Genomic DNA, 22,188 nt, shown 5'->3' with positions numbered 1-22,188 from the left:
GTAATGTATATGACGTGTGACGCCAAGAATATATAATGCACGGGACGCGCGACGTCATTGTGTATGGTACGTCAAACACCGCCCATCAGACATCCCAAAATAAAGAATATCTAATTAAACATTGCAATAAAACGCAATTAACGATACACGTTACTGGTAACATGGGTAACGGTGAAACATCCCTCGCAAGTCTGTATACCGCACTAACTTGCCAGATCGTCAAGGGGTGGTCGGGTAGCCTAGTAGTTAAAGCGTTCGTTCGTCACGCCGAAGACCCGGGTTCGATTCCCGACATGCGTACAATGTGTGAAGCCCATTTCTGGTGTCCCCCGTCGTGATATTGCTGGAATATTGCTAAAAGCGGCGTAAAACCATACTCACTCACTCCAGATCGTCATAAAGCCCGGTCGATAAGTTTCAAACTGTCCGCGAAACCTAACATATAAATATAAAAGAGCACTGGTCAGATAAGAGGACGTACATCATATATTTGGCAGTTTGATATGAGTGTACAGATTCTTTAATACAAAACTTGCTGAACGTTTACTCTTGTTACTTCAGAGGGAATGCATCTCCGTCCACGTCGGCCAGGCCGGAGTCCAGATGGGCAATGCATGCTGGGAGTTGTACTGTCTAGAGCACGGTATCCAGCCCGACGGTCAGATGCCCTCAGACAAGACCATCGGGGGTGGGGATGACTCCTTCAACACCTTCTTCAGCGAGACCGGGGCTGGGAAACACGTCCCAAGGGCCATCTTTGTTGACCTCGAACCAACTGTTGTCGGTGGGTACATCATATTTTCGTATTTAACAATCTTGAATATTCGACGAAATCTTTCAAGTCTAAATCCTTAAAAAGTTCCTCTTCAAAAGAATTATGGTCTTACATCAAACCTGTACACTTGCTTTTTAAATATTCTTTTTATTGCTAGCTAATATTATTCCTTACCGCGCTTCCAGATGAGGTCCGTACCGGCACCTACCGACAACTGTTCCACCCAGAGCAGCTCATCACCGGCAAGGAGGACGCTGCCAACAACTACGCCCGTGGTCACTACACCATCGGAAAAGAGATCGTCGACCTCGTCCTTGACCGTATCAGGAAGTTGGCTGACCAGTGCACTGGACTCCAGGGCTTCCTCATCTTCCACAGCTTCGGTGGGGGCACTGGCTCCGGATTCACCTCTCTCTTGATGGAGAGACTGTCTGTGGACTACGGCAAGAAGTCCAAGTTGGAGTTCGCTGTCTACCCTGCTCCCCAGATCTCCACTGCCGTGGTGGAGCCCTACAACTCCATCCTCACCACCCACACCACCCTGGAACATTCCGACTGCGCCTTCATGGTCGACAACGAGGCTATCTACGACATCTGCAGACGTAACCTCGATATCGAACGTCCCACCTACACAAACCTCAACCGTCTGATTGGTCAGATTGTCAGTTCCATTACTGCCTCTCTCCGTTTCGATGGTGCCCTGAACGTGGATCTGACGGAGTTCCAGACCAACCTGGTGCCCTACCCACGTATCCACTTCCCTCTGGCTACCTACGCTCCTGTCATCTCCGCCGAGAAGGCCTACCACGAACAACTGTCTGTGGCCGAGATCACTAATGCTTGCTTCGAGCCCGCCAACCAGATGGTCAAATGTGATCCCCGTCACGGCAAGTACATGGCCTGTTGCATGTTGTACCGTGGTGATGTCGTCCCTAAGGACGTCAACGCCGCCATCGCCACCATCAAAACCAAGAGAACCATCCAGTTCGTCGATTGGTGTCCCACTGGCTTCAAGGTTGGCATCAACTACCAACCACCCACTGTTGTCCCCGGCGGTGACTTGGCCAAGGTCCAGAGAGCTGTCTGTATGTTGAGCAACACCACCGCCATCGCCGAGGCCTGGGCTCGTCTTGACCACAAGTTCGATCTGATGTACGCCAAGCGTGCCTTCGTCCACTGGTACGTGGGTGAGGGTATGGAGGAGGGAGAGTTCTCCGAGGCCCGTGAGGACTTGGCCGCCCTGGAGAAGGACTACGAGGAGGTTGGAGTGGACTCTGTTGAGGGCGAGGGAGAGGAAGAGGGAGAAGAGTATTAGTGCTACCCCAAACTGACACTCAAATGTTCCCTTGATGGAACGACCGAATAAAAATGGAACAATGATATGTCTTTTCTGTTTCAAATGGTTTAACAAGTGTTGTTATTGGACATAGCCCAGCTGCAGATCTTTATGGCACTGGTAGTAATTCGAGCATAAAGCAAGCTGGGCCCTCTAAGTGTGCGCCTCCATTCATATAATTTCCATAACTAATTTGCTTTCACGCCCCGATGAATCTGTTTCAGCAGATAATCGAGACTAGTTATTTTCTGGCTTTGCTGTTTAGCAATGTCATTGATGGACTGATTGAGTAAACTGTTTGAAATATAAATTAATGTTTTGGTTTAGGTTATAGCACATACTAAATCAAACCAACAAAATCTATTTGGTTAATGAGTACCATTGTTACATTGGGGAATGTGGAAATGCAATTGCATGCGTTGCTTTTGATCGTACAGTTTTCGACATAACCGAGATCTCTGTCACACCGGGACTACTTTTTTCATTCATAAAATATCGTACTACAATGTATATATCCATTTACAATGTACGACTACCGATCATATAGATCGACGGTACCCATGAGCGTGACACACGCGACTACTTTCGCAATTTTCAATTTGATTTAACGTTAAAGGATATGCGTGGTGAAATGAAGTCAGTTTAAACTATTTGGACAGATATCTAGACTTACTTGGGATGATCCGGTTGTGCTATATCAGTGTCTCCTTCGAAGCGTAGTTTGTGGCACTGTTTCGGGGGTTGTTCAGATTACTCAAAAAACTTCGAAAACTCTGTAGAGATCTGACTTCTGATTATATGGCTAAAAATATCCCCAATGTGAACAGTAAAACGCTGTGAGAAGATCACGGATGTCTTATTCCGGCGGTGACCTTGCCCTTCGTTCGAAGCTGTCACTGACATGCAAGCAGACTTGAGTTTGTTGATCACGATCACAGTATAGGTAGTACAGTTAATATGAATGTCTTTGGTGAACTCTCTGATTCCCTCTTTCTCAATGGTACGGACATGATATAAATTCAGCTGATAGACCAAGGAAACCAAACCATTTTGAATGCGCAGACAGATCCCCGGCAGTGCGAGTGACCGACTTTTGGTCGGATATTCACAGCTAACGTGACTTTTAAAATTTTCTTATAGGTGTCCTACGTACTAACAACATGGCGCTTGAATTACCATAAGTTGAAGTAATTCTCCCAAAAGGATCTTGAGCGTCGGTGATGTTTTGTTTGCAAATACAACTGCAGGCGCATGCTGTTAATACGTATGCATAGAAATGTCAACAATGCCCATATTTGGGCATATATCAAAATTCCTGCGCAACCAGATTTTGCAACCGGTTTCAGTTTGGTCTGTCACCGAACGAAATGTGTTATGTATTTACACTTAAATATATATTTATACAGTGGGTGATAAATAAAATAACACACTCATTCTCCTTAGATATCATTTAAGCTTTCGTTCGGTCAGATACCATAGAAAGTCCTCTGGTTTGATAGAAATGGTATGTAACGAGAATGAGTGTTGTATTCTCTATACAGTAAACTACGTTTATAACGAACTGACGGATATAACGAACTATTTTTTTGGTCCTGTCCATTTGCTGTGTATATTTCGTACAACTACGGTTATTACGAATAAAAATTAGTGGTCCCTTTGAGTTCGGTATAACCGTAGTTTACTGTATATAACTATATCATGAAAATCTAACATAAAACAATCTATATACATATCTCAAGAATATCATAGATATAGCAATCGTATATAGTTACCTCATGAAGATCATATATATATTACAATCGTATATAACCATTTCATAAAGATCATAGATAAAGCAATCGTATAAAACTATCTCATGAAGATCAAAGATATTTCAATCGTATGTAACCTCTCATGATGATCATAGATGTAGCTATCGTATATAATTATCAAGAAGGTCGTGTATGGAGCAGGTAAGTAAATGAATAGCAAATACAAACCAACTGTATATATAACTACTTTTATGAATAGCAAATATAATCAACTGTATATAAAACCAGTTTGTGAAAAGCATATATATTAACTAACTTATTAAAAAAAACAGTTAATAAATAGCATATATATGCCAACTGTATTTATAACAAATTTGTAAAACGCAAACATAAACCAAATGTATTTAAAACCAGTTTGTGAATAGCAAATATAACCAACTATATATAAAACCAGTTTGTGACCAGCAAATGCAAGCCGACACTATATAAAAACAGTTCATGGATAGCAAATATAAACCAACTGTATATAAAACCCAATTGTGAATAGCAAATATAACCAACTGTATATAAAACCAGTTTGTGAATAGCAAATAAAAATCAACTGTATATTAGAGCGTATACACCAATGGTATCTAAAACCAGTTTATGGATAGCATGGGGACTAATATCGAGGCTCTTCCCAATAAGGGAACACCGCTGGCTCAGCATGGGGATCCACTAGTCGTAGGTTCGAATCCCAGTTGTTTACTTTGATGACGCATTACCTCATGTTATATTCTCTAAAGGCACTGAAATGCATTTGTATAATGCTAAAGTAAAATAGGTCCTTTGTATAATTAATGGTTTAAAGTTGACGTGTATATCAGCTGATAATGAAAGTCACGTAAAGGAAATATTCTGTACTGCTTTATTTAAATACTATTTTGATTTTTTTTTTCAGGCCAGCATACATTGTCTATTTGATTTAAAAACAGATTTATTTGTTTTCATACAATCACATAAATTAAAAACTGTCCAAGTGGTGTAGTTGATAAAGTGTCTGCCCAGAAAGCGAAAGGTAGGTGATGCGGTTCCCAGGCTAGTCGCATCGAAAGATGTTCATAGTGGTCGACTCGGAGCCAGTACAATGTGTCTGAGGGTATTCATGTTAAACTGCGGAATGGTTTCTCGTGGTCTAGCACTAGTAAACAGGTAAAGACCGGATAAGTCGAACAGCCACGCACCCGCGTACATTCACGTCGCTAGACAAGTGCAATATTTTAAACGCGACGTTGAACTCCATTTTCATCCATCTCACTTCCTTGATTTAAATGCGGTCAGTTTTTGTCTCAGTTTCGTACTCTTTTCAAGTTTATACGCAAGAACTCTGAGCAGGTTATGAGTACATAATCTATACATACATCCCATAAATCGAATTGGAGTCCTCGGACATAGACTGTGTGAATTGATGAATGATTTACAGGTGCATTGTTCAGAAAACAACCCCTAATGATGTGAGCAGTGACTCGTGAATCTCTACCCACCTAACATGTGGGTATTTCCCACCCAAGCATATGTCGCCAGGCTGCTTTCTCTAATACTCAATTAACCCCTTTGCAATTAGCTTAGCGACAGTTACTAGGGATCAGCGTCCTTGACAACCGGCTGACCACCACGTGTATATAAGTGTCTAGGTACCTGTTCTCCACATCAGACTTTCTCACACCAGACAACTTGCAGTCCACGTGAGATCCACATCTACCTACAACAATCATGGTAAGTATAGTTTCTCTGGTTTGGTTGGAATCTACACCCCCACGTCGCCTACAATAACTAATATTGTGTTGACGGCTGTATCATTGATGTTCACTTATATACACAAACTCAAACATGAGTGTTTATACGTGTCTGTTAAATTATCGACGTCATATCGGCACTATTTTAGCGTCATCTTGCAATATCTGAGCTGTAGTATCTCACTGGGTACAATGTGTGAAGTCCTTCTCTGGGTTCCCCCGGATTATATTGCTGGTATATTGCTAAATTCGGCGTAAAACAATACTCAGCGACTAATTCAACTAACTCGCTCACACAAGGTAGCCATAGAAATTGGCAGAAAAAGGTCACCAGACAGCGAAGCATAATCATCTTTTAATCATGGTTCCATCATGTAAGAAATAAAAATAAGTTATCGTGTTAAAAATAGTGAAACCGTTAGTCATTTTAAGTTACAAAAAGTATTATTGGGTTTACTTGGAATGACGACAAGAATACGATGGACGAGCTAGGTTCAGGGGACACTAGTGACCTAGTCGTCTGAGGCGTCGAAATTCGCTGGATAGAGTTGCGTCCCTTGGGCACGCCAGAAACCTATGACTGGACTGGATTCTCGATTCGCCCCGATTATGTTTCTAGGTTTGTCAGCACCATACCCGTGCTCGTGGGTTTCACCGAAGTCGTAAACGTCTGAGACCTGCATTGCATCACTTCAGGCTTTCCGCCCACATTAAGCTGTCACGCCACGATATAACTGGAATAATGTTAAGGCGTTAAAATCAACTCACTCACTGACACGCTCATTTACTCACTCCTCGTCTATGTTTACATCGTTTTCAACGAATATTTCTAATGTTGTCGCGTTCATGTTTTCGTGACAGTTTTATTTGACACTTACCGTTTCATTGTGTTTCTTCAGAGGGAATGTATCTCCATCCACGTCGGCCAGGCCGGAGTCCAGATGGGCAATGCATGCTGGGAGTTGTACTGTCTGGAGCACGGTATCCAGCCCGACGGTCAGATGCCCTCAGACAAGACCATCGGGGGTGGGGACGACTCCTTCAACACCTTCTTCAGCGAGACCGGGGCTGGGAAACACGTCCCGAGAGCCATCTTTGTTGACCTCGAACCAACTGTTGTCGGTGGGTACAACATATTTTCATATTTAACAATCGTTAATATTCGAAGAAATCCTTCAAACGTTTCTCTTAATACAAGAATATGATCTTAAATCGAACTTCAACCTGTATTCTTGTTATTTTTAACAATCTTTTTTATTCTTGCTCATATTATCTTTGTTGACCTCGAACCAACTGTTGCCGGTGGGTGTTACATCTGCTTAAAACGTTACAAACGTTATGAAGTATAGAACAGGAGATTTTAGTAAATGCATCAACCACGTTGATACAACCCCATTCAACTGTGTTCCATTTAGAAAACACAGCATCTCGTTGACGATGGTGTCCTCTGCCTGTTGATTTTTGCATTGAAATTTACCTCAGTGCCCTATCATTATTTCCAGATGAGGTCCGAACCGGCACCTACCGACAACTGTTCCACCCAGAGCAGCTCATCACCGGCAAGGAGGACGCTGCCAACAACTACGCCCGTGGTCACTACACCGTCGGCAAGGAGATCGTCGACCTCGTTCTTGACCGCACCAGGAAGTTGGCTGACCAGTGTACTGGACTCCAAGGTTTCCTCATCTTCCACAGCTTCGGTGGGGGCACTGGCTCCGGCTTCACCTCTCTCTTGATGGAGAGACTGTCTGTGGACTACGGCAAGAAGTCCAAGCTAGAGTTCGCTGTCTATCCCGCTCCCCAGATATCCACTGCCGTGGTGGAGCCCTATAACTCCATCCTAACCACCCACACCACCCTGGAACATTCCGACTGCGCCTTCATGGTCGACAACGAGGCCATCTACGACATCTGCAGACGTAACCTCGATATCGAACGTCCCACCTACACCAACCTCAACCGTCTGATTGGTCAGATTGTCAGCTCCATCACTGCCTCTCTCCGATTTGATGGTGCCCTGAACGTGGATCTGACAGAGTTCCAGACCAACCTGGTGCCCTACCCACGTATCCACTTCCCTCTGGCTACCTACGCTCCTGTCATCTCCGCCGAGAAGGCCTACCACGAACAGCTGTCTGTGGCCGAGATCACTAACGCTTGCTTCGAGCCCGCCAACCAGATGGTCAAATGTGATCCCCGTCACGGCAAGTACATGGCCTGTTGCATGTTGTACCGTGGTGATGTCGTCCCTAAGGACGTCAACGCCGCCATCGCCACCATCAAGACCAAGAGAACCATCCAGTTCGTCGACTGGTGTCCCACTGGCTTCAAGGTTGGCATCAACTACCAGCCACCCACTGTTGTCCCCGGCGGTGACTTGGCCAAGGTCCAGAGAGCTGTCTGTATGTTGAGCAACACCACGGCCATCGCCGAGGCCTGGGCTCGTCTTGACCACAAGTTCGATCTGATGTACGCCAAACGTGCCTTCGTCCACTGGTACGTGGGTGAGGGTATGGAGGAGGGAGAGTTCTCCGAGGCCCGTGAGGACTTGGCTGCCCTGGAGAAGGACTACGAGGAGGTTGGAGTGGACTCTGTTGAGGGCGAGGGAGAGGAAGAAGGAGAGGAGTATTAGTGCTACCCCAGTTGACACTCAAATGTTCCCCGAATGGAACGACCGAATAAAATATGAAAACAAATATTTCGTTTGCATTTCTTTTACATCTGTAAAGAGCATAAAGCAATGGGCCAAATTGATGTCCGTAATTAGTCTCGCCCACAATATACAGGCTCGTTGAGACACTGGTATGTCTTTATTGCTCCATCTGGACAAGGTCTGGGCCGTTAGCTTGAAGATTTGTATTTACTTTTATTTGTTTCGTGACGAGACTTTTACGTCTTTCTGATTTGTTTTCGTATTATCAGTTCATTATTCATCAGTACGATGTGTGCTTTACATTGACATCACACGTTGATCGCACATGACTCATACACTAACGAACGGCTGTGTGGATGCATGTAAGGTATCTAAAACAAGCCATACATGGCTGTACGTCGGTGTGCCTTGATGTCGGGTTGGATAAGTGAGTGGGTAATCGAGTATGGATTTACGGCCCTTTAGCAATATTCAAGCAATAACACAGAGCTGGACACACGTTGTACCCACATGTGGAATCGAACCCGGGCCAGTACCTTTTTACCACTAGGCTACCACACCGACCCATATGTGAGAGAGTGAGTTAGTCAATGGTGTTTCATGCTTCAATCACCTGCATGTAGCTATATCACGACAATGTGTAACTACTTGTGTCCGGGCCACTGAAACCAGTGAGCATCGTAGCAAGACGACACACAGTCAGCCAGGGCCCCGTTCCTCAAAGCGATCTTAGCGCTAAGGTGATCGTAAGTCCCATACTTTAACATACGCTTACGATCATCGTAGTGCTAAGATCGCGTTCCAACTACCCGCGTTCATGATTTGGCTTGTACGACAAGCATGGGTGCTAGAACTCGGTCCTGGAGACTCTGTTCTAGTCCTACATGGCCTTCGACTTCTATTCTCAATTTCATGGAGCATTCGCTCTTGGTTTCCACCTATTTCATAGCCTATACTTTCTGTTACGCACGCATTTCTAAGTGAAAAGTTATGTGACTTTTAACTCAATTCATTCATGTGTTGTGTCATGACTGGTCACATGTGATGTAAGTTAATCAAAGAGTAATTCGGTACCAGAACGAGGCACAGGCACCAGATTTCAGAACTGAAAGATACCAGAAGGGCTCAAAGACGTCACGACGTTGGAGCTTTCGTTAGACTCGTTCCTGGATCCTCCGCTTGGTGTCGCTTCTCTGCCTTAGAAATATTGTACAACGAGCACATATATACGCTTTCTGGAACGTTTGTTCATTTACCAGGTGAAAGACAGTCAGACAAGTTCCGTGTAGTTTAACAACTACAGGGAACTTGTCTTTGCTCATTTGAAAAATCCCAGTGCAATTTAATGTCCACTTTTCTCACAGCAATTTTCCGAACTCTCCCCTTGAACAAGAAGTCAATATAACAGGTGGGCACTAATTGGCGTTACCGCTAGAACAGCTGAGGGACCGTCTATAAACAAATGCTTAACGTAAATAAAAAGAATATTGTTTTTCGTAATCGTGCTAACATCTCAGAAAAATCGTTTACAAAAGTATTCTAACTACACAACAAAGCAGTTGGTATTTGAAAACAAGAACTACTGTGCTGAAATGAAATCAGTGCCAGTAATCCACATGTTTCCCTTCAGACAAACTAACGATCGACATTCGCAATGGGATTCAACTTGACAGCATGTCCGACAATCGCGTGTTTAGTTTTACTGACTAAGCCGAAAACATAATGACTGATGACTCAAGGTCCCAATTTAACTACGTTCCGCCAATAATAATCCCACTTTAGTTAATCCAACTGTGCACGCAGCTTTGATCTCCTTCCAGCTTCCACGAGTCCTGTTGTCTAATGCCGTACTCAGCAATATTCCAGCTATACGATGGAAATAATCGACCAAACACTCCAGTGACTGACATCGTATGCAAAGGATTCACGCCATCAACCAAGACACCGAGCAAACACCTTAAGTCGCCTCCTACGACCAGCAGGGGCACGGGTGGCCCAGTCGTCTAAGGGGCCGTGATTCGCTGTGCAGGCTTGCGTCCCTTAGGCACGCCAGAAACCTATGATTGTGGGTTCGAATCCCGGTTCGCCCCGATTATGTTTCTAGGTTTCTCAGCACCATACCCGTACTCGTGGGTTTCACCGAAGTGGTCAACGTCTAATACCTGCATCACTTCGGGCTTTCCTCCCACATTAAGCTGACACGCCGCGATATGACTGGAATACTGTTAGAAGCGGCGTTAAACCCAACTCACTCACTCACTGACTCACTCACTCACTCCTACGACCAGCAGAGGTTGCTAGGGACCAACTCTAATCCGAAATTCCCAATTAGTCTCTTCTTACTACTAGCATTGGGTGCTAGGGTATAACTGATGATGACAAAGGATCCAACACTTGTTAACCCCTCAACCACGCACGCGAAGTTTCAGAGAATCGTGTATAACCAAGAATTGCGTGCGTGTCTGAGTTGCAAATTTTGATAAAAAATCTCAGACAGTAATTCGCGAACGTGTTCTGGGACGTATTCTTCACCGAATTCCAAAATTATTCGGACACCAAAAAACACCCGATGACGTGGGTATCTGATGACATATACTTTCATTGCATAAAGTCTCGAACCCTTCTCTTTTTATTTTTTTTCATATTACAGTGAACAAACAGTGAGTTAAGGGGAGGTAACTCCATATTATCACGTTATTCCGAAATGGTGGGCACGGTGCATACTAAAGGCCACAAACATGACACACTTATACCAAATGTTGACCACGCAATAGTTGTCGCGGATTTTCAAGGTTGTACATAATACTTTGAGGCGTTGGGACAACGTTTTATGTGATATTTGCAAAACTAAAAAGTCATCCGATGTCGGAAATACCCTACGGAGTGCTATACCTCAGTATAGTGTAGCGGTTTCTATCATTAGTTCTACATGCATGGACAGTGGTGGTAAACCCAACACACTCACTCACTCAACATGCATGGGTATGGATGTAAATGCATGTTAATCAAGCACAGTTCTGCTGTCACTTATGATAAATGTACATTGAAACATGATTAGAGTACAAATATAGATTTTCTAGATGTCGGTCTTTTAATGCTACATCATTAGTGTCTTATCATTATCACTGAACGGACACACACTGGGTCTTAGAAAGTAATATATTTCATATCAGTGAAGTATTGCACCTATATGGGTCTTAGAAAGTAATATATTTCATATCAGTGAAGTATTGCACCTATATGGGTCTTAGGAAGTAATATATTTCATATCAGTGAAGTATTGCACCTATGTGGGTCTTAGAAAGTAATATGTTTCATATCAGTGAAGTATTGCACCTATATGGGTCTTAGAAAGTAATATATTTCATATCAGTGAAGTATTGCACCTATATGGGTCTTAGAAAGTAATATATTTCATATCAGTGAAGTATTGCACCTATATGGGTCTTAGAAAGTAATATATTTCATATCAGTCACACGTTGCATATAGCTGGGTCTTAGAAAGTAATGTATTTCATATCAGTAACACATTGTATATAGCTGGGTCTTAGAAAGTAATGTATTTCATATCAGTAACACATTGCATATAGCTGGGTCTTAGAAAGTAATGTATTTCATATCAGTAACACATTGCATCTGTCTCCTTGATAACGGTGAAAGAATCTACCTCGAAACGTCGCTTAATGCAATAAACCAGAAGTTGTTATTCATAAAGTTGTACGTTGTTGTTTTTTTCTATCAAATAAACATCGCATCTTGTAAACGTGTAATTATACTAAATTGAATGAAACATATCACTGTGTCTTGGAAAGTGAACTTTTGTTACCTGTTAAACATTGAATACACTTGGGTCTTAGTAAGTAAAATATTTCATATCGGTAAAACATTGCAACTCGTCGTGTCTTTTAAAGGAAAAGAATTCCTACCAATGAAACATTGCATCGAGCTAAGTCTTGGAAAAGAAAGTATTTTATATGGGTTAACCGTTACATTTAGACTTGTCTTGGAAAGTAAAACGTTGCACCAAGTCGAAAAAATAGACATTTTAGATATAAGACCAGGCTGAGGAAACTCAGAACTCTCATTAGCATAAAGTAAAGAACAGAGCTAACGAGCTGCACCAAGGAATGAATGCCATACTCCAAGTAAAGAATCATTAATTAAGTGTTCAATGTACCATCTGTTAATTAGGCTGTCAGCATTTAGATGATTTAGAACAAAATGATAATCCCGTCGCAGTCACCCAGTGAACATTAACCCCTGCACCCCAGACGCCGCCGCCGTAATGAGCTTAGCAACGGTTACTGGGGATCAGCGTCCTTGACAACAGACTGACCACTACGTGTATATAAGTGTCCATGCACCTGTTCTCTACATCAGACTTTCTCACCTCAGACAACTTGCAGTCCACGTGAGATCTACATACAACAATCATGGTAAGTATAATGTAGATGTGTTCAGTGGGAATCAACACTTACACACGCCGTTGACAATAATTCAGAATTAGGCACCAGTATAACACCTATTCCTTACAACACCCAAAGTCAAAAGTTACACTCACAAGTGTTAGAGATGAACTATTAATGTCTAATCGTCAATAGTTTAGTCATGTACGGAACAACTACTAAAAACGCCAGTGCTCTAGGGATACACGTACCCGCGGCAAACTGTACACATTCAGGGTGTCACGGTGTAACTCGCAGAGAAAGAAGAGGCTTTTTGAGGCTATCGTTCAATACGCTATAACTGATTAAGGTATGTAACGAGTATTCCAAAGAGGGTAAACGCGTCTCACCTGTCATGTGTGGAGTACTTCATTACTTATTGAAAGTAACTGAAATGTTTGAATGTATAAACTGTCACTAACGTTTTCTTTTGTCACTTCAGAGGGAATGTATCTCCATCCACGTCGGCCAGGCCGGAGTCCAGATGGGCAATGCATGCTGGGAGTTGTACTGTCTGGAGCACGGTATCCAGCCCGACGGTCAGATGCCCTCAGACAAGACCATCGGGGGTGGGGACGACTCCTTCAACACCTTCTTCAGCGAGACCGGGGCTGGGAAACACGTCCCGAGAGCCATCTTTGTTGACCTCGAACCAACTGTTGTCGGTGGGTACAACATGTACATACTTGACTATAGTAGCTGGGTTGAACGTACTGAAACTTTGTATGGAAGCATGTATCCCACTGTTTGACCATAAATAACGAAGTTAAAACATTCAACATGTACGACTAACATTTCAGCAAGCAGGTAAACACACTGCTGTGTAAAATAAACTATTTCTATATGAATAGAATGTATATATAGAATCCTTTATGTCCATAACATCAAGAGAAATAACTTTAATCTTCAACCCTGTCTTTGTTGGATTATTCCCTTTTCCTGCTGAGGTAACAGTTATTTGATTTGCTGTTCACGCAGGCATAAATTGTGTTGTTTCAAGCTGTCTCACTAATGAGTGACTTACTAATCGGAGGTTACCGTTACAGATGAGGTCCGAACCGGCACCTACCGACAACTGTTCCACCCAGAGCAGCTCATCACCGGCAAGGAGGACGCTGCCAACAACTATGCCCGTGGTCACTACACCGTCGGAAAAGAGATCGTCGACCTCGTTCTTGACCGCACCAGGAAGCTGGCTGACCAGTGCACTGGACTCCAAGGCTTCCTCATCTTCCACAGCTTCGGTGGGGGCACTGGATCCGGTTTCACCTCTCTCTTGATGGAGAGACTGTCTGTGGACTACGGCAAGAAGTCCAAGTTGGAGTTCGCTGTCTATCCCGCTCCCCAGATCTCCACTGCAGTAGTGGAGCCCTATAACTCCATCCTGACCACCCACACCACCCTGGAACATTCCGACTGTGCCTTCATGGTCGACAACGAGGCCATCTACGACATCTGCAGACGTAACCTCGATATCGAACGTCCCACCTACACAAACCTCAACCGTCTGATTGGTCAGATTGTCAGCTCCATCACTGCCTCTCTCCGTTTCGATGGTGCCCTGAACGTGGATCTGACAGAGTTCCAGACCAACCTGGTGCCCTACCCACGTATCCACTTCCCTCTGGCTACCTACGCTCCTGTCATCTCCGCTGAGAAGGCCTACCACGAACAACTGTCTGTGGCCGAGATCACAAACGCCTGCTTCGAGCCCGCCAACCAGATGGTCAAATGTGATCCCCGTCACGGCAAGTACATGGCCTGTTGCATGTTGTACCGTGGTGATGTCGTCCCTAAGGACGTCAACGCCGCCATCGCCACCATCAAGACCAAGAGAACCATCCAGTTCGTCGACTGGTGTCCCACTGGCTTCAAGGTTGGCATCAACTACCAGCCACCCACTGTTGTCCCCGGCGGTGACCTGGCCAAGGTCCAGAGAGCTGTCTGTATGTTGAGCAACACCACCGCCATCGCCGAGGCCTGGGCTCGTCTTGACCACAAATTCGATCTGATGTACGCCAAGCGTGCCTTCGTCCACTGGTACGTGGGTGAGGGTATGGAGGAGGGAGAGTTCTCCGAGGCCCGTGAGGACTTGGCCGCCCTGGAGAAGGACTACGAGGAGGTTGGAGTGGACTCTGTTGAGGGCGAGGGAGAGGAAGAGGGAGAAGAGTATTAGTGCTACCCCAAACTGACACTCAAATGTTCCCTTGATTGGAACGACCGAATAAAAAAGCGTAAAACAAATATTTGTCTTTGTCTGTTTACAGTATTTAGTTTACTTGCTTTCATGTTTATTGGGAGACAATACCAAGAAAAATAATAGGATTGAATTATCACCATAAAGGATACAGGTATGCAATATTTATACTTTACATTGTCATACGCATTAAAGCTGCCTCTCACTTATATATGTTAACAGCACTTAAGTGGACCATTTAGCAGATAACGCAATGTTTGTCTCCACACACAGCTTTCTGGTGCAAATACGTTTTACTGATACCGAGAGGATTCAACATTTGTAAATCCTTTAACGAGAACGTGATACTTTCGCATGATGGTTAAATATCTCAGTCAGGAACAGTTATTCAGGAACGTAGCCAGGGACCTTTTCTTCCCCGAGTTCCCGAATTATTCGGACCCCCTCCGAATACCCTGTCCTCAATGTATTCCAAATTAATCACTGCATTCTTGGGTTGATTTTAACACCAATAGATATGGTGCACCGAGTTCATTCGAAGGGATGTGCATGTAAATGGAATAATGGATAATAAGCTGTATGCAGATTTTGAATTTTATAGTGGGATTAGAGGGGTTTACTCTTCATGTCCGTCACCATATGGCTGAAATATTGCCCGTAAGACTTAATATATTAAGTCAGTCACTCGCCATGGGAAAGAATGGGATTCGAGTCCCAACATGAGGACAGCGTGGGAAGCACTTGCGTGGTGTCCCCCTATTGTGATATGGATGCAGTATTGATGGAGGCTGCCAAATGCCCAGCCACACGATGACCTGTGTATCTGATGATGCATTCTTTATGAAAATATATGGCTAAAATAATCTGTTATGAATTGTGTACAGTGAATACCATTTGTTGTGTACATTCAATAGCATACGTTGTGTTGTCAATACCATACAGTCTGTATACTGTCAATATCATACGTTGTGTGGTCAATACCATACATTGTGTATAGCCAGTACCATACATTGTGTACAGTCAAAACAATGCATTGTGTACAGTTAATACTAAACAATGTGTTTAGTTAATACTAAACAATGTGTTTAGTTAATACCATATATTGTGTACAGTCAATATCATACATTGTGTGAAGTCAATACAATACATTGTGTATAGTCAATACAATACATTGTGTATAGTCGATAGAATACGCTGTGTATAGGCAATACAATACATTTTGTATAGGTAATACACTACATTATGAATAGTCAATACAATACATTGTGTATAGTCAATACCATACATTATGTATAGTCAATACCATATATTGTGTATAGTCAATACCATACATTGCATATAGTCAATACAATACATTGTGCACAGCCAATACAATACATTGTGTATAGTCAATACAATAAACTGTGTATAGTCAACACAAAACACTGTGTATAGTCAATACCATACCTTGTGTATAGGCGATACAATACATTGTGTACAGTCAATACAATAAATTGTGTATAGTCAATACAATACATCGTGTATAGTCGATACAATACGGTGTGTATTGGCAACACCCTACATTACAGTAGTGGCGGTGTAAGTTATACCGTTGTTTATGAAGAACCTTGTTTGACAGAGCTTCAGAATGAAGCCTTCTACCTGCAGACACCTGTTGGCGTGCTGCACGTGCCTTAGTGTGTCATCACTGTATGTGCACGTGCTGTGTTGTGCAACGCGGTAAAGTCAGTGTTTACTTGGCGTTTTCTTGTATAAAGCCAAGAACCCTTCTCTATTTAATCTTGTCACATCATAATAAATACGACCCCTGAAAAGATCCGGGATAGAATAGGTCTTCAGCAACCCATACTTGCCGTAAAAGGGGTCTATGCTTGTCGTAAGATGCGCCTAACGGGATCGGGTGGTCAGGCTTGCTGACTTGGTTGATGCATGTCATCGTATCCCAATTGCGTGGATGTCAGTAACTGGATTGTCTGGTCCAGACTCGATTGTTTACAGACCGCCGTCATATAGCCGGAATATTGCAAACAACAAACGAACAAAACAAAAAAATTAAGGGGAGGTAACACCATATTATCACGTTATTCCGAAATGGCGGACACGGTGCATACTAAAGGCCACAAACATGACACACTTAAACCAAATTTGACCACGCAATAGTTGTCGCGGATTTTCAAGGTTGTACATAATACGTTGAGGAGATAGGACAACGTTTTATGTGATATTTGCAAAACTAAAAAGTCATCCGATGTCGGAAATACCCTACGGAGTGCTATACCTCAGTATTGTGTAGCGGTTTCTATCATTAGTTCTACATGCATGGAAAGTGGCGGTAAACCCATCACACTCACTCACTCAACATGCATGAATATGGATGGCAACGCATGTTTATCAAGCATCTTCTGCTGTTACTTATGATAAATCTACATGGACTTAAATACAAAACTACATTTTCTAGATGTCTGTATGTTAATGCTACATTATCTGATGTAGGTATCAGTCAATATCCTCGTTACGTATCAGTAAAGTCAAACATGACGTCTCGGAAAAAGACACTTTCTTACCAGCGACACATTGCATCCATCTGGGTGTCAGAAAGTAATCTATTTCATACCAATCACACTTTACATCCAGCAAGTACTGAAATGTTAAATATTTTCACATCAGTAAAATACTGCACATGCATTGTTCTGGGAACGTAATCTATTTCATATCAGAGAAAATATCGCATGTGTTTTGGCCTTGGTAAGTTAACTATTTCATCCTGGTGAAACATTGAATATATGTTGATCTTGGAAAAATAACTATTTCCTAACAGTAAAACACCGCATTGAGCTGAGTTATGAAACATTAACGTCTTCTACCTGGGAAACACTGCAGCGAGCTGAGTCATGGAAAATTAACAATTTCATATCAGCGAAACATCGTTGGGTCTTGGAAAAGAAGCTAGTTCGTATCGATTAACCAATACATCTAGCTTTGTTTTGGTATATTGTTCAAACGATGAATGAAATTAAACAAAAAGCACAAAAGACACTTTGGATATTAGTTCGGGCTCTGTAAACTCTCATTTAGCAAAAAGCAAATAAAAGAGCTACCAAGTTGTAACAAGGTATGAATACGATGCTACAAGCAAACAATTATTAATTATGTGTCAATCTAACTTGTGTTAATTAGGCTGCCACCATTTAGATTATTTAGAACAGCGATAATTCCGACTCAATCACCAAGTGAACCTTCACCCTTAAACCCCAGACGCCGCCGTCGTAATGAGCTTAGCAACGGTTACTGGGGATCAGCGTCCTTGACAACCGACTGACCACCACGTGTATATAAGTGTCCATGCACCTGTTCTCTACATCAGACTTTCTCACATCAGACAACTTGCAGTCCACGTGAGATCTACATACAACAATCATGGTAAGTATAATGTAGATGTGTTCAGTGGGAATCAACACTTACACACATTGTTGACATTAAATCAGAATTTGGCAGCAATATAACTCCTATTCGTTATATGACCCAACGTAAAGATATACACTCAGGCGTGTGAATAAAATCAACAAACCCCTTTCCATATTCATAAGAAATTTCTGACGAAAGCAGAGTTAATTGTAAGATCTAGCATCTGTTCACGAATCACTGTAAAATAGTGATGGCACCATGTGTCCGCGAAAGGGTTGCGAAATGAACTATTAACGTCTTATCACCACTGGGTTAGTCATATACTGAACAACTACTCAAAACTCCAGAGCTCTTAAAATACACTTTTCTGCATATCAATCACATTTCTTTGAGGATATATTGTATTCTTTCCCATTTTTAAGTTTGACCATGACGACAGAATGTTAAGTTAAGTCATTCGCTCAATAGGCTGAAGACCAGGGTTTGAATCTGCACATGGTGATTACTGTGCCGCTCAGTCTTGTACCACCACGGGGACTGCTGCAATAGTGCTAGAAGCGGCGGTAAACTGTACCCCTTCAGGGTGTCAGGGTGTAACTCGCAGAGAAAGAAGCTTTTTGGGGCTGTCGTTCAATACCCTATCACTAATTAAGGTGTCAAACGAGTATTCCAAAGAGGGTAAATGTGTCTAACCCGTTATGTGTGGAATAATTCATTACTGAGATGTTGAATATATAAACTATCACTCAATAACGTTTTCTTTTGTCACTTCAGAGGGAATGTATCTCCATCCATGTCGGCCAGGCCGGAGTCCAGATGGGCAATGCATGCTGGGAGTTGTACTGTCTGGAGCACGGCATCCAGCCTGACGGTCAGATGCCCTGAGACAAGACCATCGGGGGTGGGGACGACTCCTTCAACACCTTCTTCAGCGAGACCGGGGCTGGGAAACACGTCCCGAGAGCCATCTTTGTTGACCTCGAACCAACTGTTGTCGGTGGGTACAACATATTTTCAAATCGTAGAAAGTTGACGATAGATGTGGAATATAAATAACTCAGTTAAAACATTGAGGATCTACGGGTAACTGACCTTAACAATAAGAGACTTGTATTTGTTGGATTATCTACTTATCTACATATTCTTCTGTCTGAGTTAATATTTATTTGAGTTGCTGATCACTCAACCAGAAGATACCCATTACCTAACTAATTGCTATCTTACTAATCGGATATTACCGTTACAGATGAGGTCCGAACCGGCACCTACCGACAACTGTTCCATCCAGAGCAGCTCATCACCGGCAAGGAGGATGCTGCCAACAACTACGCCCGTGGTCACTACACCGTCGGCAAGGAGATCGTCGACCTCGTACTTGACCGCACCAGGAAGTTGGCTGACCAGTGCACTGGTCTCCAAGGTTTCCTCATCTTCCACAGCTTCGGTGGCGGCACTGGCTCCGGCTTCACCTCTCTCTTGATGGAGAGACTGTCTGTGGACTACGGCAAGAAGTCCAAGTTGGAGTTCGCTGTCTATCCCGCTCCCCAGATCTCCACTGCCGTGGTGGAGCCCTATAACTCCATCCTGACCACCCACACCACCCTGGAACATTCCGACTGTGCCTTCATGGTCGACAACGAGGCCATCTACGATATCTGCAGACGTAACCTCGATATCGAACGTCCCACCTACACAAACCTCAACCGTCTGATTGGTCAGATTGTCAGCTCCATCACTGCCTCTCTCCGCTTCGATGGTGCCCTGAATGTGGATCTGACAGAGTTCCAGACCAACCTGGTGCCCTACCCACGTATCCACTTCCCTCTGGCTACATACGCTCCTGTCATCTCTGCCGAGAAAGCCTACCACGAACAACTGTCTGTGGCCGAGATCACAAACGCTTGCTTTGAGCCCGCCAACCAGATGGTCAAATGTGATCCCCGTCACGGCAAGTACATGGCCTGTTGCATGTTGTACCGTGGTGATGTCGTCCCTAAGGACGTCAACGCCGCCATCGCCACCATCAAGACCAAGAGAACCATCCAGTTCGTCGATTGGTGTCCCACTGGCTTCAAGGTTGGCATCAACTACCAGCCACCCACTGTTGTCCCCGGCGGTGACTTGGCCAAGGTCCAGAGAGCTGTCTGTATGTTGAGCAACACCACCGCCATCGCCGAGGCCTGGGCTCGTCTTGACCACAAGTTCGATCTGATGTACGCCAAGCGTGCTTTCGTCCACTGGTACGTGGGTGAGGGTATGGAGGAGGGAGAGTTCTCCGAGGCCCGTGAGGACTTGGCTGCCCTGGAGAAGGACTACGAGGAGGTTGGAGTGGACTCTGTTGAGGGCGAGGGAGAGGAAGAGGGAGAGGAGTATTAGTGCTACCCCAGTTGACGCTCAAATGTTCCCCGAATGGAACGACCGAATAAAAAAGCTCACAAACAAATGTTTTGTTTTTGTTTTTGTATAGTATTGATTTTTGCTTGCTTTCGGGAGTATCCGAAGACCACAAGGAAAATAATTGATTTTCGTCATTTTTTAAAAGGCTGAAATAGATATTTTTTCATTACCTGATTATTCGCATTTAATCACCCTCATTGTTTATACTACCCGGAGTGGATCCTTTGGCAACTAACAATTAATTTGTGTCCCTACACACAGCATTTTTGTGCAACTATGTATAACTGATGATGAAAGAGGATTCAATACTTTTAAAACCTTTCATGTAACCGTGTATAGCTGTAATCACATGCGTGTCTGGCCTTCGCATATTGATTCAAAAATTCAGTAAGAAACAGTTATTCAGGAACGGGTTTTTTAGACGTATACTTAGTGGATTCCCCAATTATTTGAACCCCTCCACCCATCAATACCGAACCCTCCCGCGCCCCTATGTATTCCAAAGTCACCACTGCATTCTTAGGATTAAGTTGATATTGACGCCATTGGATATGGTGCACTGAGTCATTGGACTTTGGCGTATTAAGAATGATACGCTCTTAAAAGATGTTGCATTTCATATTGGGTTTTAGAACCCTCTACTTGTCTTGTTCGTCACAATATGGCTGAAAATTGCCGATGTGATGTAAACTCACTTACTCGCCAAGTGAAACAACCGGGTTCGGGTCACACCATGGATAGCCGATACCATACGTTGTCTACAGCGATTACCATAAGTTGTGCACAATGAATACCATACATTGTGTACAGTTAATAATATAGTGATTACCATACGCTGTGTACAGAAAATACCATACATTATAGGCAGTCAATACAAAAAGTTGTGTATAGTCAATACCATAGATTATTCCTTTCAAGAAACTGTTTATAGTCAATAGCATACGTTATGAAGTCAATAACATACATTAGAGTATTTACAATCAATACCATACATTTTGTATAGTCGATACAATACGTTGTGTATAGTAAATACCATACATTGTGTACAGTCAATGCCTTACGTTGTGCTGTCAATACCATACATTGTGTAGTCAATACCACACATTCTTCAGTCGATACAATCTATTTGCAATCAAATAAACCCATCTATTTGCTCAACTTTTTGGCTGGTTTCAAAGGTGGAGAGAATTCTTAAAGACCAATTTATACAACAGTGGCGAGAATGTATCTTATCAAGACCAAAAGGTTTCAATTACCAACGCTTTGAAGAATAACCAAAATTCGAAAATTTTCTATTACTTTCCAAAACTATCTACTTACCGATTTTACATTTTCGCACTTCGAATAATCATTAACCAATTGAAACCGGCCGATGGCAAGGGTTTCTGAGAGAAGACCGCATCTGTGCAATTCATCTGCTGTTGGAGACGAGTTTCACAATCTTTTCAGGTGTG

The 22,188-nt window shown here is 43.1% G+C and overlaps 3 protein-coding genes and 1 pseudogene across 3 annotated transcripts; all 4 read left to right on the top strand.

Annotated features, from left to right (window-relative positions):
* Positions 1-588: 588 nt before the first annotated feature.
* On the top strand, positions 589-2,090 carry LOC139444637 (tubulin alpha-1A chain-like). Its single transcript, XM_071225555.1, has 2 exons — positions 589-784; positions 961-2,090. Exons 1-2 carry the CDS (start codon positions 604-606, stop codon positions 2,088-2,090), a joined length of 1,311 nt encoding a protein of 436 aa, XP_071081656.1. The 5' UTR covers positions 589-603.
* A 4,440-nt stretch (positions 2,091-6,530) lies between these two features.
* On the top strand, positions 6,531-8,269 carry LOC139444648 (tubulin alpha-1A chain-like). Its single transcript, XM_071225571.1, has 2 exons — positions 6,531-6,759; positions 7,140-8,269. Exons 1-2 carry the CDS (start codon positions 6,579-6,581, stop codon positions 8,267-8,269), a joined length of 1,311 nt encoding a protein of 436 aa, XP_071081672.1. The 5' UTR covers positions 6,531-6,578.
* Positions 8,270-13,171: 4,902 nt separating this feature from the next.
* On the top strand, positions 13,172-14,911 carry LOC139444654 (tubulin alpha-1A chain-like). The gene is made up of 2 exons (XM_071225583.1): positions 13,172-13,400; positions 13,782-14,911. The coding sequence occupies exons 1-2, from the start codon at positions 13,220-13,222 to the stop codon at positions 14,909-14,911; spliced, it is 1,311 nt and encodes a 436-aa protein (XP_071081684.1). The 5' UTR covers positions 13,172-13,219.
* Positions 14,912-19,105: 4,194 nt separating this feature from the next.
* On the top strand, positions 19,106-20,713 carry LOC139444644 (tubulin alpha-1A chain-like; annotated as a pseudogene).
* Positions 20,714-22,188: the final 1,475 nt, after the last annotated feature.

Source organism: Haliotis cracherodii, unplaced genomic scaffold, assembly GCF_022045235.1.
Source record: "Haliotis cracherodii isolate W230 unplaced genomic scaffold, xgHalCrac1.p SCAF_6, whole genome shotgun sequence".
Lineage (NCBI taxonomy): Eukaryota > Metazoa > Mollusca > Gastropoda > Lepetellida > Haliotidae > Haliotis > Haliotis cracherodii.
This window is presented reverse-complemented; position numbering and strand designations above follow the sequence as displayed.